Below are 13,945 nucleotides of genomic sequence, written 5' to 3'. Positions count from 1 at the left end.
GAGAGAGGGAGAGGAGGGGGCAGGGGGAAGAAGAGAATATGAATGAATGAAAGTAAATGAATATGAATGAGAAAATGATGCCTATTATTCAGGTCCCCTCATATTTTGCAGCAATCTATACACCTAACTTCTGTATAATTCTGTTATCTATACAAACTGGTTTATTCGTTGTTTAACAAATATGTTACATTTTACAAATCAAGTGTTTTGCTTGTGCTTCTCCTACCTGGAGCCCAGGTGGCTCAGTGGTTAAGAGCTTGGCTGCTAAGCAAAAGGTCAGCAGTTTGAATCCACCAGCTGCTCCTCTGAAACTCTGTGGGGCAGCTCTACTCTGTCCCACAGGGTCACAATAACTTGGCATTGACTCTATGGCAACTGGTTTGGTTTGTTTTTTCCTGCCTTCTTCCCTGCGTCATGGCCCAGGATCCGTCTCCAAACCTTCTGAGAAGACGGCCTACATTATTTAGCAACAAAGAAAGTACTATCTGATGACATATTGTTCATAGTTGCCTTATGATTGTTGCACTTCTCTACCTCGAACTGCAATGTATGCCCTTTGGTGGCTCATCCTACCCCAAGGATGGGAGTAAAACAAATCCACCTCCAATGATGGGAATGATAAAACTAAGTCTCGCTTTTAATGAAAACACAAAGAATAATTTCACTTGTATTTTAAAGGTTCTTAGACCTTAACATTTCCTCCAAGATGACCCATTTTTAATAAGACACCCTGCAGCCCCATAAAAAGAAAACCCTTTTTTCCATTTTTTTTTTTGACCTTTGAGAATTAGCCAACAGCTACAAGGTAACTACTACTCTATTTGTAATTTCATACCACAGAAGGAACGTAAGGAATTCAGGCTATTCCCAAACTCTCAAGAGCAGTAACACATTGCCTACACAATGTTATGCATGAAAGAATCAGGCAGCATTCTGTATGCTGGCTCCAAAGATTTTAATGAACTGCCTTATATCTACCTTGTAAATTATGTATAAAAACCTGACTCAGAGATAGCAGTTCTGCCATGAATTCTTGTAGAACAGTTCAAAAAGCCTCAAAGATGCATTCCCCAAACCACACTTTTCCTTTGAATATTTTCAAGTAGGGAAAAGATGAATGAGTTAATTAGATATAAAATTACCCTATGTGAACTGAACTAAGCTATATTAAATAATCGATCAAAGTGTTCAAAAGCAAGAACATAAGAAATTTAACCTAAAAAATAAAAACCACAGGACTTCTATAGCCTAGAGAAAACAGGCATGCGTGTGTGTGTGTGTGTGTGTATAAAATGCTAGCTCTAACTTGGTAAAGTTTCCTACACATTTTCTTTAGTATTTCAATTTGGTATTAACATTTCATCTTTTTGATAAAAGTAATGAATTAATATTTTCAAGCTATTATATACTAACTATACTTACCTCAATGAAATAGTTGAAACACGTTCACATTAATAATGAATACTGAGATTGAGAGTTTAGCACTAAATACTGTAACACAGACATTATCAATGATATTACAAGAGTCTCCTAGAGTAGATTAGAACCTTAGTCTAATCATAGCTAATAAGAGCTAAATTTATATTGCATTTATTACATCAGGAACTGTTGTAAACATTTATAAGCATCTTATTTAAACTTCAGAGAAATCCAAAGGAATTATCATCATCCCATTTTAGTGGTACAAATGTGAAGTATACAGAGAGGTTTAAGCAATTTTCCCAGGGTTGCACACATAATAATCGGTGGGACCAAGGGCCAAACCCTATAGTTTTACTCCAGAGTCCAACTTAACTACCTCACACTCCTCAACAATGTCCACATTCAACTTTATGTTCCTCCCGTCATTCAACATATAATGCTTACAACAGGAAATACCTTAAATATACTGTAGAATCAAAGGTACAAAAATCAATTAAATATTTATCAAAAGCTCAAATTGTTAAAATGTAGTAGGAGAAAGAGGTATACATAAATATCTATAGTACAGAGTAGAATATCAAAGGCTTTTGGATTATAATCAGGAATTGTAATTGCAAATTCCTCATGGATTTTTTTCCTTGCCACAACATTTAAAAGAGGGCATTGGTGGTTTAGTGGCAGGGTTCTTTCTTTCCTGCAGGAGACCCAGGTTCAGTTCCCGGTCAATGCACCTCCTGTGTAGCCACCACCCATCTAACAGTGGAGTTTTAATGTGTTGCTATAATGCTGAACAGGTTTCAATGGGAAGAAGGGTCTGTGATCTAGTTCCAAAAATCCACCAGTGAAAACTCTGTGGATCACAATGGTCTAACCCTCAACCATGGGGATGGCATAGGAACAGGCAGTATTTTGTTCCACTGTGCATGGGGTCGCTATGAGTCGTGGCTGACTCTATAGGAGCCAACAACAACAATATTTAAGAAAAATGAGTAAGGGAAAAAGCAGAGAAGATTTTGTGGGGGAGTCAAGCTTCCTCTTGGGTCTCGAAAAATAGAGAAGTGGAAATTCCAAGTGAAGGCAACAGTGTGAACGAAAATTAAACTCCAAGAGAACACAGGGTGTGAGTGAGGAACAGGGAGCAATTCAGTTTACCTGGAACACAAAGTGTATAAAGAATTGTTACATCAGAAGGGATATTAGAAAGGCAGGTGGGGAGCAGACAAACACCTTAGTTGCTGAAAGCTTAGCCAAGGACATGGACTTTATTATGTTCATGGAGAGAAACCATTATCCTATTTTTTTTTTCCTATTTAAACCAGAGCTGTGATGAAATTTAAGATAATGCTTTGATAATATTAATATAGCAATAAAAATAAGTAGGATTGGAAGAAAGAAGCAGGTAAGAGGCTACTGCTATGCTCCATGTGTGAGGTATTCATGTCTCTGGCTATGGCAATGGTTTAGGAAATAGTGAACAGTGTAAATAAGGCATTATTATGGTGGAAGTAGCAGTACAAGCCAATTGTTTGGGTTGGGAAGTCAAGAAGATAGGTAGGGCTACAGGTTATATAAGTAGGAGGCTGTACTATGACTATAGTAGAAGGGAAACCAGGTTTGGGGAAAAAAATTCACATTTTTAACCCACTGAGCTTGGGAAGTTTCAGATTTGTTAATTTGCAAGTTTGTAATTCATGGGCTATAGTGATACAGGGTGGAATGGGGAGCTGGCCAACTAGAAAAGGAGAAACAGTGATATTCAAAAGGAAACAAAGATTTGTCTTTTACTACCACAATATTTTTCAGTGGCTCTCACTCAGGGTCAAAAACAATCCCAATAGCATCTAATTTCTCAAAATAAATCAGGTAGAGAAACTATACTTTTCAAACCCTATTGATCTCAGTGGAGCCCTGGTGGTGCAGTGTTCAAGAGCTTGGCATGAACCAAAAGGTCAGCAGTTTGAATCCACCAGGCACTCCTTGGAAATCCAATGGGGCACTTCTACTCTGTCCTATAGAGTTGCTATGATTCGGAATTGACTCGACAGCAATGGGGTTGGCTTTTGGTATTGATCTTAGTATCATACCATGTGTATAGAAAGTTCACAAGCCTTGGATGTCAATTCACAGACCTATTTGAGAGCCACATTCATCTGAAGATCTTGATATAAGAATCATGTAAACACTTCACAATTAAAGAATTACACAGTTTTAAACATTTTTTAATGTTTAACGAGGCCCTTCTACCAGTTTGTGGTAAATAGCTAGAATTAATGGCTGCCATCCATTACTTTTTTTTTTATTCATTACACAAGTAAGATCTTCCTAAGTGTGATGGTTAAGACTCAGCCATGATTCTCAGTGTTTTGGCAGTTGTAAAATGTTGTGATAATTTCTCTGTTGAGATTTGATATGTGATCACCCCCATCATGGGATCTTCTGTGAGGAGACAATCAGTTGAAAGGGAGTTTCCTTGGACACATGGCCTGCATCGAATATAAGTGAACGTTCTGGCAAGGCTTGGGAGCTTTACTGATTGCACTGGATTTTACAGCTGGCTCCTGTTTGTCTGACCTATGGTTCTTGGGACTTGAGTGAGCAGCTTACCTGTGGTCTTGTCTGCCAGTCTTGGGATTCATCAATCTTCGCAGCCTGTGAGCAAGTGCCCTGCTCACTGACCTGCGAATCTTGGATTTGCCAGCACCTGCAGCTACATGAATCAGGAGAAGCCTCTATGCTGACCCAAAGACTTGGAACATTCCAGCCTCTACAACCATGTGAGCCATTTCCTTGACAGAAATCTCTCTCTATATACATATATATATATATATATATGCGCGTGTGTGTGTGTGTGTGTGTATATATATATATACTTTACTGGTTTTGCTTCTCTAGAGGACGCAGTCTAAGACACTAAGATAAGGACCAGATGGCCCTGCTCTAAGGTGATTAGGGTAAAAAGAAACATTTAATTTTTTCTAATCTAAAGCAAAAAGGATTTAATATATTATGACCTTAATTATCAGTTAAAAGCATTAAATATTACTGGGAACTTTTTGTGGGTATACAACAACAATCTTTTCCATAGCTTTTGAAGTTATTTTTAAAAAAGGATAAATTCTGACAATCTACCAGAAAAAACAAGTGCTATGCTTTGTAGTAATACATTTCCACAATTAATAAAACAATAAATAAAGTCTGATACTGTGAGCTTGGCACACAGAAAATGTCTAATATACATACATATACACAGATATATTTAATGGTTCAATGTCTTATCCAGAAAGAATTTCTTGAATATATCATGTTCCTGTTTATGCTTGATTTCCGGACGCTCTTCCTGATATCTCTAGTCTCTTACCAGCTATACTACACATGAATTCGTACAGTGTTATTTGATGCATATTTAGATAATTTTAAAATGCATACTATAAACTTGAGGGCAACCACTAAATAAGCTTTGCAAAAAGGTATAAATGATACATCAAAAGCAAATATAAAATGTAATCATATACAAGGTGCAACTAAAACTAGATACAGTTTAAAAAAAGCGACGGGAAAACAACAAATGCAAGGATTAGATAAAAGTTACAAAGACTGTAAAACTTAACTATATCAAGAATCACTTTAAATATGAATGGTCTAAAGACACCTGTTAAAATATAGAGACTGTCAGAGTGGATTAAAAAAAGCAAGACCCAATTATATGTTGTCTACAAGAAATCCACTTTAAAGACTCAGGTTAAATATTTTGGAAAAGGATATCAAAAATGGTAGCACAACTTGAAGACTGTAGTCAATGTTACTGAATTATATGTGTAGAAAGTGTTGAAATGGTGTATCTTTGGCTGTGTATACTTTCACCAAAATAAAAAAAAAATTAATAAAGTAAAGCAATGGAGAAAGAAAACTGGAGTAGCTATATTAATTTAAGACAAAGCAGACTTCAGAACAAGGAATAAAGAGAGACATTACGTAACAATAAAAGAATCAACTCTACAAGAAGACATATTATCCTAATGTGTATGCTCCTAACAACAGAGCATCAAATACATGAGGCAAAAACTGATAGAGCTGAAAGAAAAAATAGAGGAATCCGCTGTTATAGTTATAGTTATAGATTTGAATTAGAAGTATATTCTAAGTCATAGAGGACAGACATGGTGGGGGGGTCCACACTATGGCTCTAGGAGTAATCTTAAAAAGTAGGCTAAAGTATTAATTTAAAAACATTTTCAGTTAATAAATATAAACTCAAAGGTACATGGGAATATATTTTATGTCCCTGTAACACCTAGTACAGGGACCCCTGGTGGCACAGTAGTTAAAACACTTGGCTGCTAACCAAAAGTTCAGTGGTTCAAACCCACCAGCCGCTCCACAGGAGAAAGATACGGCAGTCTGCTTCCATAAAGATTTTCAGCCTTGGAAACCCTATGAGGCAGTTCTACTCTGTCCTATAGGATCACTATGTGTCAGAATCAACTTGACGGCAATGGGAACACTTAGTACAAACTCCAAATGCGCATGTAATTACTCATTTAGAGATCTATCTTCTTTATGAGACTGACATATGGAGAAGAGAAATTTTATTTTGCTAAGCTTGGTATTTCCAACATCTAGCAAGATTCTTGACTTGAAATAAGCACGCAATGAATATTTACTGAATGTCTAAATCTCAATCGTGCTACCAAATTATGTTCATCAATATTGAACTGTACAAATAAGCTACTCTGTCATTAAAAATACAAAGCAAGAGTTACATTTATCTTTTAAAATAGAAGATTTTTGGTTGCATGATCATCCTCCAGTATTATCAAACCACCACCTGGTTTAACAGCACAGTGAAAAGAATTAGTGTGTGTGTGCATGTGAATTGTTCATGGGCCAAGGTACCATATTCCTTTACTGTTAATGAACTCTGTTGATTTAGTGGAACCCTGGTAGCACCCCACCCACGTGCCGTCAAGTTGATTCTGACTTATAGCGGCCATATAAAAAAAAAATTTTTTTATAGGACAGAGTAAAACTGCCCCATAGGGTTTCCAAGGAGCACCTGGCAGACTCGAACTGCCGACCTCTTGGTTAACAGCCATAGCACTTAACCACTACGCCACCAGGGTTTCCTGGTAACATCGTGGTCAAGAATTTGGCTGCTAACCAAGAGGCTGGCAGTTCTAATCCACCAGCCACTACTTGGAAACCCTATGGGACAGTACTACTCTGTTCTATAGAGTCATTATGAGTTGGAATCGACTTGACAACAATGGATTTTTTGGGGGGGGGGATTTGACTTATTCATTTGAAATGATCCACAAATAGTAATGCAAAGTACATGATATGGATAGAATCTAGAATTTAAGTAGATTTGTGGAAAGATTAAAAATAAATGAATGTACATTACAGAAACATAGCTCTTAATGAACATACGAATTTCAAAATGCCAGAATTTTATCAATTTAAATTGTATATTGGGGCATAGTTAAATAATTTATTCCTCCAAAATAAACAAAATGCAAATACAGAAGGAACACATTATCAGACAAATCACATAGTCTAACGATGAAAGATATAGAACACGGGATTTTATTCAATTTTTTCATATACACGACTAGAATAACAACTAAAAAAAAATCTTATTCACTCGTCACCTCTTTAAATCACATAGTTTAACAGTCATTTCTTACATTTCTATGTGGGTGAGATAGAGAACAAAATTTGAAATTTTAGTTAGTTTCAGAAAACTCAGAAAATCAGCATCCTATCTATATGAAAAATTATTTTGCACTGAGAAATACCTGCTTCTTATAAGTTGTCAAGTTTCTTCAGATATCAGACAATTTTCATTTTACTATTTGGGGCATGCTCCACATATACCCAAGAGGCACAAACCTGATGTCATAAAATACAGTACATGGGAACGATTATCTACTAGATAAAAAGTACTAATATTCTTCTCCTTCTTTCAAATAATTCTTTCAAAGTTTCTTTCAAGCATCATCATTTGACTTACTAAAATTCAATTTCACTCAACATTTCAAGCAAAATGATTATAGGAAGCAAAGCATACCTTCATAGACTTATAAACACTTCATGTTTGCTTTATGAGTCAGACAGAGAAAGTGGAAAAAATCATAGACCACTTACCTGACATGCATTATAAAGGAGCTGGTGTTCTAGCTTTTTAATCCCCAAAATCTGCTGGAACATTTCATAGAGTTGTTCCTTGCTCAGAATAAGTTCAGACACAGCACTGAGGGCCATTCTAGTTGGCTGTTTGCACACATCCTCTTCACCCCGGTAAATGGCATCATATTTGGCTATCCATGAGCTCAGCACCGTCTCTTTGCTCAAGCCATCAATTTCTGGCAAACTCCGCACACGTTTTTCTATATTTTTCTTAAATACCTCTCTGAAGTCATTAGCAGAACATCCTCCACTCTGAACCATCCTGGCTACTCGGTCGCTCTTTAGAAAAACCTGGGGGAGAAAAGTCATCTACAGTTAGGCATGGACACTAACGCCACTTGCATTTTGCATTCCAGGCAATTAATATCTCCAAATATTCTATGTTCCACAGTGATTCAAAATGTTTTATAACACTTGGTACCTAATGACATAATGGAGGCCCCAAATCTCCTCTCCAAAATGTAGGGATGTTCAGGACAGGCAGTATGCAATGTTGAAGGGCCTGTAATATGATCCCATCTTGACCTACATGCCTTCCACCTAAGGGTCATGGACATCTCTCCAACTGAATCCTTTCCGAGTTGGTTAATGAGGTATTAAGCCAATCAAACCAGTAGCTGTCATGTGGATTCCAACTCATGGCAACCGAATGTGTGTCAGAGTAGAATGTGTTCCATAGGGGTTTCAAAGGCTACTTTTTTGGAAGTAGGTCACCAGACCATTCTTCTGAGGGGCCTCCAGGTGAACTCAAACCTCCAACCTTTCAGTTAGCAGCCAATTATGTTAACTTTTCACTACCCAGGGTAATAAAGATGTGAAGCTAACTTCTCTATCCGTAGGGGACTATGTTAGTGTTGAAGATGTCATGGTTGCTCAGTATATCAGCAGACCCACTGATAAGCAGATATTTTCTCCCACAATAAGACCTCATACCCTCATGGGGCTTCTTCTCATTACCTCCTTTAGTCTTCATAGCCATCCTGTGCCTCCTTGATTATTGTTCTCTTTCACAGATTAAGTGGTTTAGGCTGAGAAGAGATTGGACCAACGTCACAGAGTTATGGGAGAGTAGAGACCAAATCTTGGCCTTTGGATTCCAAAAGCAACATTGTTTCACTTACTCTTGTGGTTCCTTCACCTTCCCCCACCCCCACCCAGCCAAAGTTCTCCTCTGGCAGCCATACACCCTGCTGGGTGCTGGCCAACACTTGTGGAATTAACAGTCAGTGACCTTCTTGTGAAAATGCCACTGAACACATAACCGATTCACCGTGGAGGTTAGGAAGCTAACATCGGGAAACTAAAAACTGCTATGTATGTTCCATTTCTCCATACTTCAGGGCGTTTTAACCACAAATAGGTCCTCCAGCTGACTACCACCAACTGCTGCCCTTTCCACTCACCTGCTCAGTTTGTATACCAAAGAAAGTCATTGAATATCATAACAAGGTCATGGTGAACTAATAACAACACTGAAATGGGATGACTACACCAAGAAACTATATGTGCAAAGGGATAAGTCTGCTCAGCTGTACAAATAAGACTTCAAATACATTTATTGTTCACACATAGCTGTTGATTTGAAGAAACCATACCTTGTTTCTTTGATTAAAAAGGCTTACAATGACGAGAAAAGCATTACCTGCTTGCCAAATCATTGTGGCTATCTACAAGATGGATCCTGGGAAGGCTGCCAGCCTGTGCTCAGCCAGGAGAACACAGAGAACGTACAAGAGCTCCACTTATAAAAGATGCAAATTTCTCCTTAACAATGCCAAATAAAATGGTGTCCACTAATCCCCATAATTTCTGCTGTCCTTGGAGAAATAATCACAGAGCTTTTGAAAGTGTTTTTCAGGTTTTCCTGTCTCAAAACCAGTATTTCTTAGTGAGTTACATCGTTCAAAGCCAGTCAATGGGTTCCCTGCTGGCACTGCACCAGTCTCATCACTCACTCAAATCTCCTTCAACCTACCTTTCCAGCCTCCTCTGCCACTGCTCCCAGGAACAGACTTTCTGTTCCAACAAAAGACAAAACTTGCTCAGCCCTCAACACTCTCCGTATGTTCCCTCTCCCCTGCCTCATCCATTCGTTCGATAAATAGTTCCCAAGGCAAATTTGGGTTGTGCAGTACGCTCAGGGCTGGGAATAGACTGGGAAGCCAAGTGACGTGGGTTTGTTGCCTTCACAAAGCTTACTGTGGAGAAAACAATCAAATATCTGAATAAACTAATATAGCTTGCAGCTTGGTAAACATGACTGAGGATTTCCGGTGCCATGAGAGTTTGCAATAAGGTTTTGAATCTAGTTGCAAGGTCACTGAGGCTTCTCTGAGGAGGCGAGCAGAGAGCTGACTGAGAGGAATCAGCTTGCAAAGGAGGGGATGCAGCAGGCCCAGTGGGTAACGGGAACACGACCATTAGAGGTGGGCCTGAAGAAGACCCTTTGGCTGGAGCAAAGGGACCAAAAGTACAGTGGGAGGAGGCTAGAGAGGAATGGGGGTCTTGTAAGTCCTGGAAAAAAGTTTGGTCTTTATCCCAAGAGTACACAACGCCCTTAAAACATTTAAGTCAGGGAGCCATGTGATAAAAAACTGCATTTTGAAAATAGCTGAAATTTATTCAAGAGGCTTTACGTGTTATCAGTTAACCCTCACGACCACATAACATGGGCACTAGAGTCTTCATTTTAAGGAGCCCTGGTGGCACAATGGTTAAGCACTCAGCTGCTAACTGAAAGGTTGGTGGTTTGAACCCACCAGCCACTCTGAGGGAGAAAAGACCTGGCAATCTGCTTCCATAAAGATTACAGCACAGGAAACCCTACGGGGCAGTTCTACTCTGTTTTACAGGGTCACTGTGAGCCAGAATCACCTCGATGGCACACAACGACAACACACGTATCTTCATTTTAAAGGTAAAAAATGGAAGTACAGAGAGGTAAAGATAGACCCACGGACACACAGCCAGAGTGCGGAGAAGACAAGATGTAAGCACAGATGCTCTCTCTCTTCCCCATCCTGCAGATAAATCTGGCGATATATCTATCAACTTATGGCTCCTTAAATGGAGCTGAAGAGGGCCAGGAGCATGAGGACTGGAGAGGACTTGGCAGGTAGAGTGGACTCCATGTCCTTTGTGAAGCACTCCACAGCTTGATGTCATTTCTTTATTCTGAGCCTCGTTGGCAGTTCTCCATGTCTCTGAAGGCACTAAATATACCTGGCCTCATGGTGTAGCAAACTTTGCATGGTGCCTGTGTATCCTTCTCGCTCTCCTTGGAGAGAGCAAGGAATTGTCGCCGCACCTTTAAAGCTTCCATAGTGTCTGGTGTCATCAGATACTCACATTTTAAAGTACAGTAGTAGGTCCTTGGACTAGTCATGGACTCTGAATGTTATCTAACCTAAAGGCTGGTCTTCTGACCAGTGTGAGATGAACTTTTCACAGAATCGAGGTAAAAAAGAAACATCAGTACCACAAAGGACACTTTCACATAGCAAAATTTATTCAATATTTCAATATCATAAGTGATATGTGTAAAAAGTCACTTCATTTATAAGACAAAGCGTCCCTATAAGACAGAGTAGAACTGCCCCATAGGGTTTCCAGGGAGTGGCTGGCTGGTGGATTTCAACTGCTGACCTTTTGGCTAGCAGCCAAGCTCTTAACCACTGCGCCACCAGGGCTCCTTCAAGACAACGTTAGGAGTAAACAGTGGGTTTATTTTCCTTGTTGTAGTTGTTAATAATCTTCCTTGGCTGAAAATAAATAAATAAAAAGTGAAAAAAGAGAAGAGACTGTACTTGACCTTTTTTGTTTTACTGATCCATGAAACCTAAAGTTTTGGAAACAACTGATTTAACCAATCTCGCTTGCTTGATTTATCAAACGTGAAGAAATTACAACTTCAAACCGACAGTAAACAATGTCTTTTATTTAAAGTATAAACTTAAAGGATAACCCTATACCTTTTTCTGTAACCTAGAAACGCAGGTACTCTCAAAAGACTCTTCCTTATAACTAATCTAAATCCTTTACATCAAATATAAAGCAAATTGAAAGCCGCAAGCTGCCAATGTTCTTTCTTTGTCTGTGGTAGGAATTGAGATGAACATAAAGATGATTTGAAAAACGTAACAGCGTTGTTTGAAAAAAATATCTGTATGCATATATATGAAGAAAAAAAAAGAATATATATGATGTTCCCATTATTTTATCAGTATAATGAAGTTGTTCTAAATCTTTTTTCTTCTAAGATTAGCTAATAGTAGATCACTGAACCTCCCTTTATAGGTATGTTCCAACTCAATACTTAGCTTAAATCTCCCTAAGACCACGGCAAATTCTCCTTAACTCTGTTAACTACAGAGCCTGAAGCTGAAGAATTCACCAAACCACTCACTATGGCCACAATTATAAAGGGATCACCGGACTTTAGCTGGGCTTGCAATCTGTGGAACACTGTATAACTTGAGACTGAGGCCCTGATGGTGAAGAAAGATCATGCTGCTGTGTTCACAAGGAAAAAGGGAGGAATGACATGGTAAATGTGAATTTCCAAAGAAAAGCTTATGCACGCACATACAAAATCAAAGAAGATACCCCTCTCCCAGCCAATCCTTCTGCCCTTCCCTATTCCAGGCAATGTTTCACACAGTGATTGAAAGTTCTTGAACTGAGCTACCTTATTCTGCCCAGTTTACAAAGCTTTTTTTTTTTTTTTTTGCCCCCATTAAAGTGAAATAAAAAATAAAGTCTAGAAATTTAGTATATTTCCTTTGAACTCTCTTAATATCTAATGTTCAGTAAACCCTTAAGGTTACTTATCTTTATTAAATACAGCAAACAAGATGCCTTGCAGCTTTACATTATTTCACCTCAAACGGCGTCATTTTGTTCACCTCACCTTCTCTTCTACTTCCCCGCCACTCTCTTATAGCTTAACCACCTTCAACTCCCACCAAGTCCCCTCTATTTTTAGCATACATGTGATCTGTTGAGTTCTTCCAAGTTCAGCAGGGAAATAATGCAGCAAAAACTGGAGGTGAACCAGAAAACCTGAGAGTTCAAGCTGAGAGACTCTGAATTTTTCTGGGTCAACTCCCTCATTGGAAGATGCCCTAGTGGCACAGTGGTTAAAGCCATCAACTGCTAACCGAACGGTTGGCCATTTGAAATCACCAGTGGCTCAATGGAGAGAGATATGGCAGTCTGCTTCTGCAGAGATTACAGCCTTGGAAACCCTATGGGGTTGCTATGAGTCAGAACTGACAGCTGTGGCTGGGATTTCCTCACTGGAGGAATAGGGATACTATCTTTTTTTTTTTCCTAAATTTTTTAGTATTATATGAGAAAATATATATGACATAGATTTTTTAATCAGTGCTACTCAAAGTGTGACCCTTGGACCATTGACAGTCCCCAAACTGCTCCCTGTCCCTCAACAAGAAAAGTACAGAATAAACTTTTAGAAACTTTTGAAGTAATCTGACATTACCATGACACCCACAAGCATGATATCTCCCCAACATTTTCTTACGAAAATTTTTAAACATACAGAAAAATTGAAACTATCTTAGAGTGAACACACACACACACACATATATATATCATATATATATATAAACCTATTGCCATCAAGTCAATTCCGACTCATAGCGACTCTATGAGACAGAGTAGAATTGCCCTATAGAGTTCCCAGGGAGCAGCTGGTGGATTTGAACTGCCAACCTTTTGGTTAGTAGCTGAGCTCTTAACCACTGTGCCACCAGGGTTCCACACCCATATATATACATATATATATAGTACCTAATTCTACAATTACCATTTTACTCTATTTGCTCAATCACATTATCTACTCATCAATTCAACTTATTTTTTTTTATGCATTTCAGAGTAAATCAAACACATGATTTTGTATTTTGCAAAATATCATTCCACATGCATTGGAAAGCGATACATAGTGGTTCTTTACCACACAAAAGAGTTTTCTTCAAAATGGGTGATGTACCAATGTCGACACAAAGGTTGGGAGAAAAGACATTTTAAAAAACCAAGCCATTTTATTTCCCACAATACTACCAGGACACCAGAGAATGAGGTACTTCCGTCTCAAATTCTAAATTTATAAAACATGAATCCTAAGTATAGCAGGTTATTTACTCTGGATAAGCCAATAGCCTACAGCAGGGAAACAAAGCTCCAAAATGAAAATGGAAAAACAAATCCTGGAAAACAAATCGTCTTAAAAGCAAACATTCTGTTAAGTTACAGAAAAATGAATCTAACATTTGTTTACTAAATTTCCCTGGCATATAGTATCTCTCAATCAATA

General features: G+C 38.4%; 1 protein-coding gene across 2 annotated transcripts in view; it reads right to left on the bottom strand.

Annotated features, from left to right (window-relative positions):
• CADPS2 (calcium dependent secretion activator 2) overlaps window positions 1-13,945 on the bottom strand; it is a 608,633-nt gene that overhangs the window by 375,842 nt on the left and 218,846 nt on the right. For both annotated transcript variants that reach the window (XM_049893894.1, XM_049893893.1), the window contains exon 3: window positions 7,567-7,899. In XM_049893894.1, the coding sequence (XP_049749851.1) occupies window positions 7,567-7,899 (333 nt within the window). The remainder of the gene's footprint in view (window positions 1-7,566; window positions 7,900-13,945) is intronic.

The sequence above is a fragment of the Elephas maximus genome, chromosome 8 (assembly GCF_024166365.1).
Source record: "Elephas maximus indicus isolate mEleMax1 chromosome 8, mEleMax1 primary haplotype, whole genome shotgun sequence".
In the NCBI taxonomy this organism is placed as follows: Eukaryota; Metazoa; Chordata; class Mammalia; order Proboscidea; family Elephantidae; genus Elephas; species Elephas maximus.
Note: the sequence above shows the minus strand (reverse complement) of the source record. Positions and strands in the feature narration are given on the sequence as shown.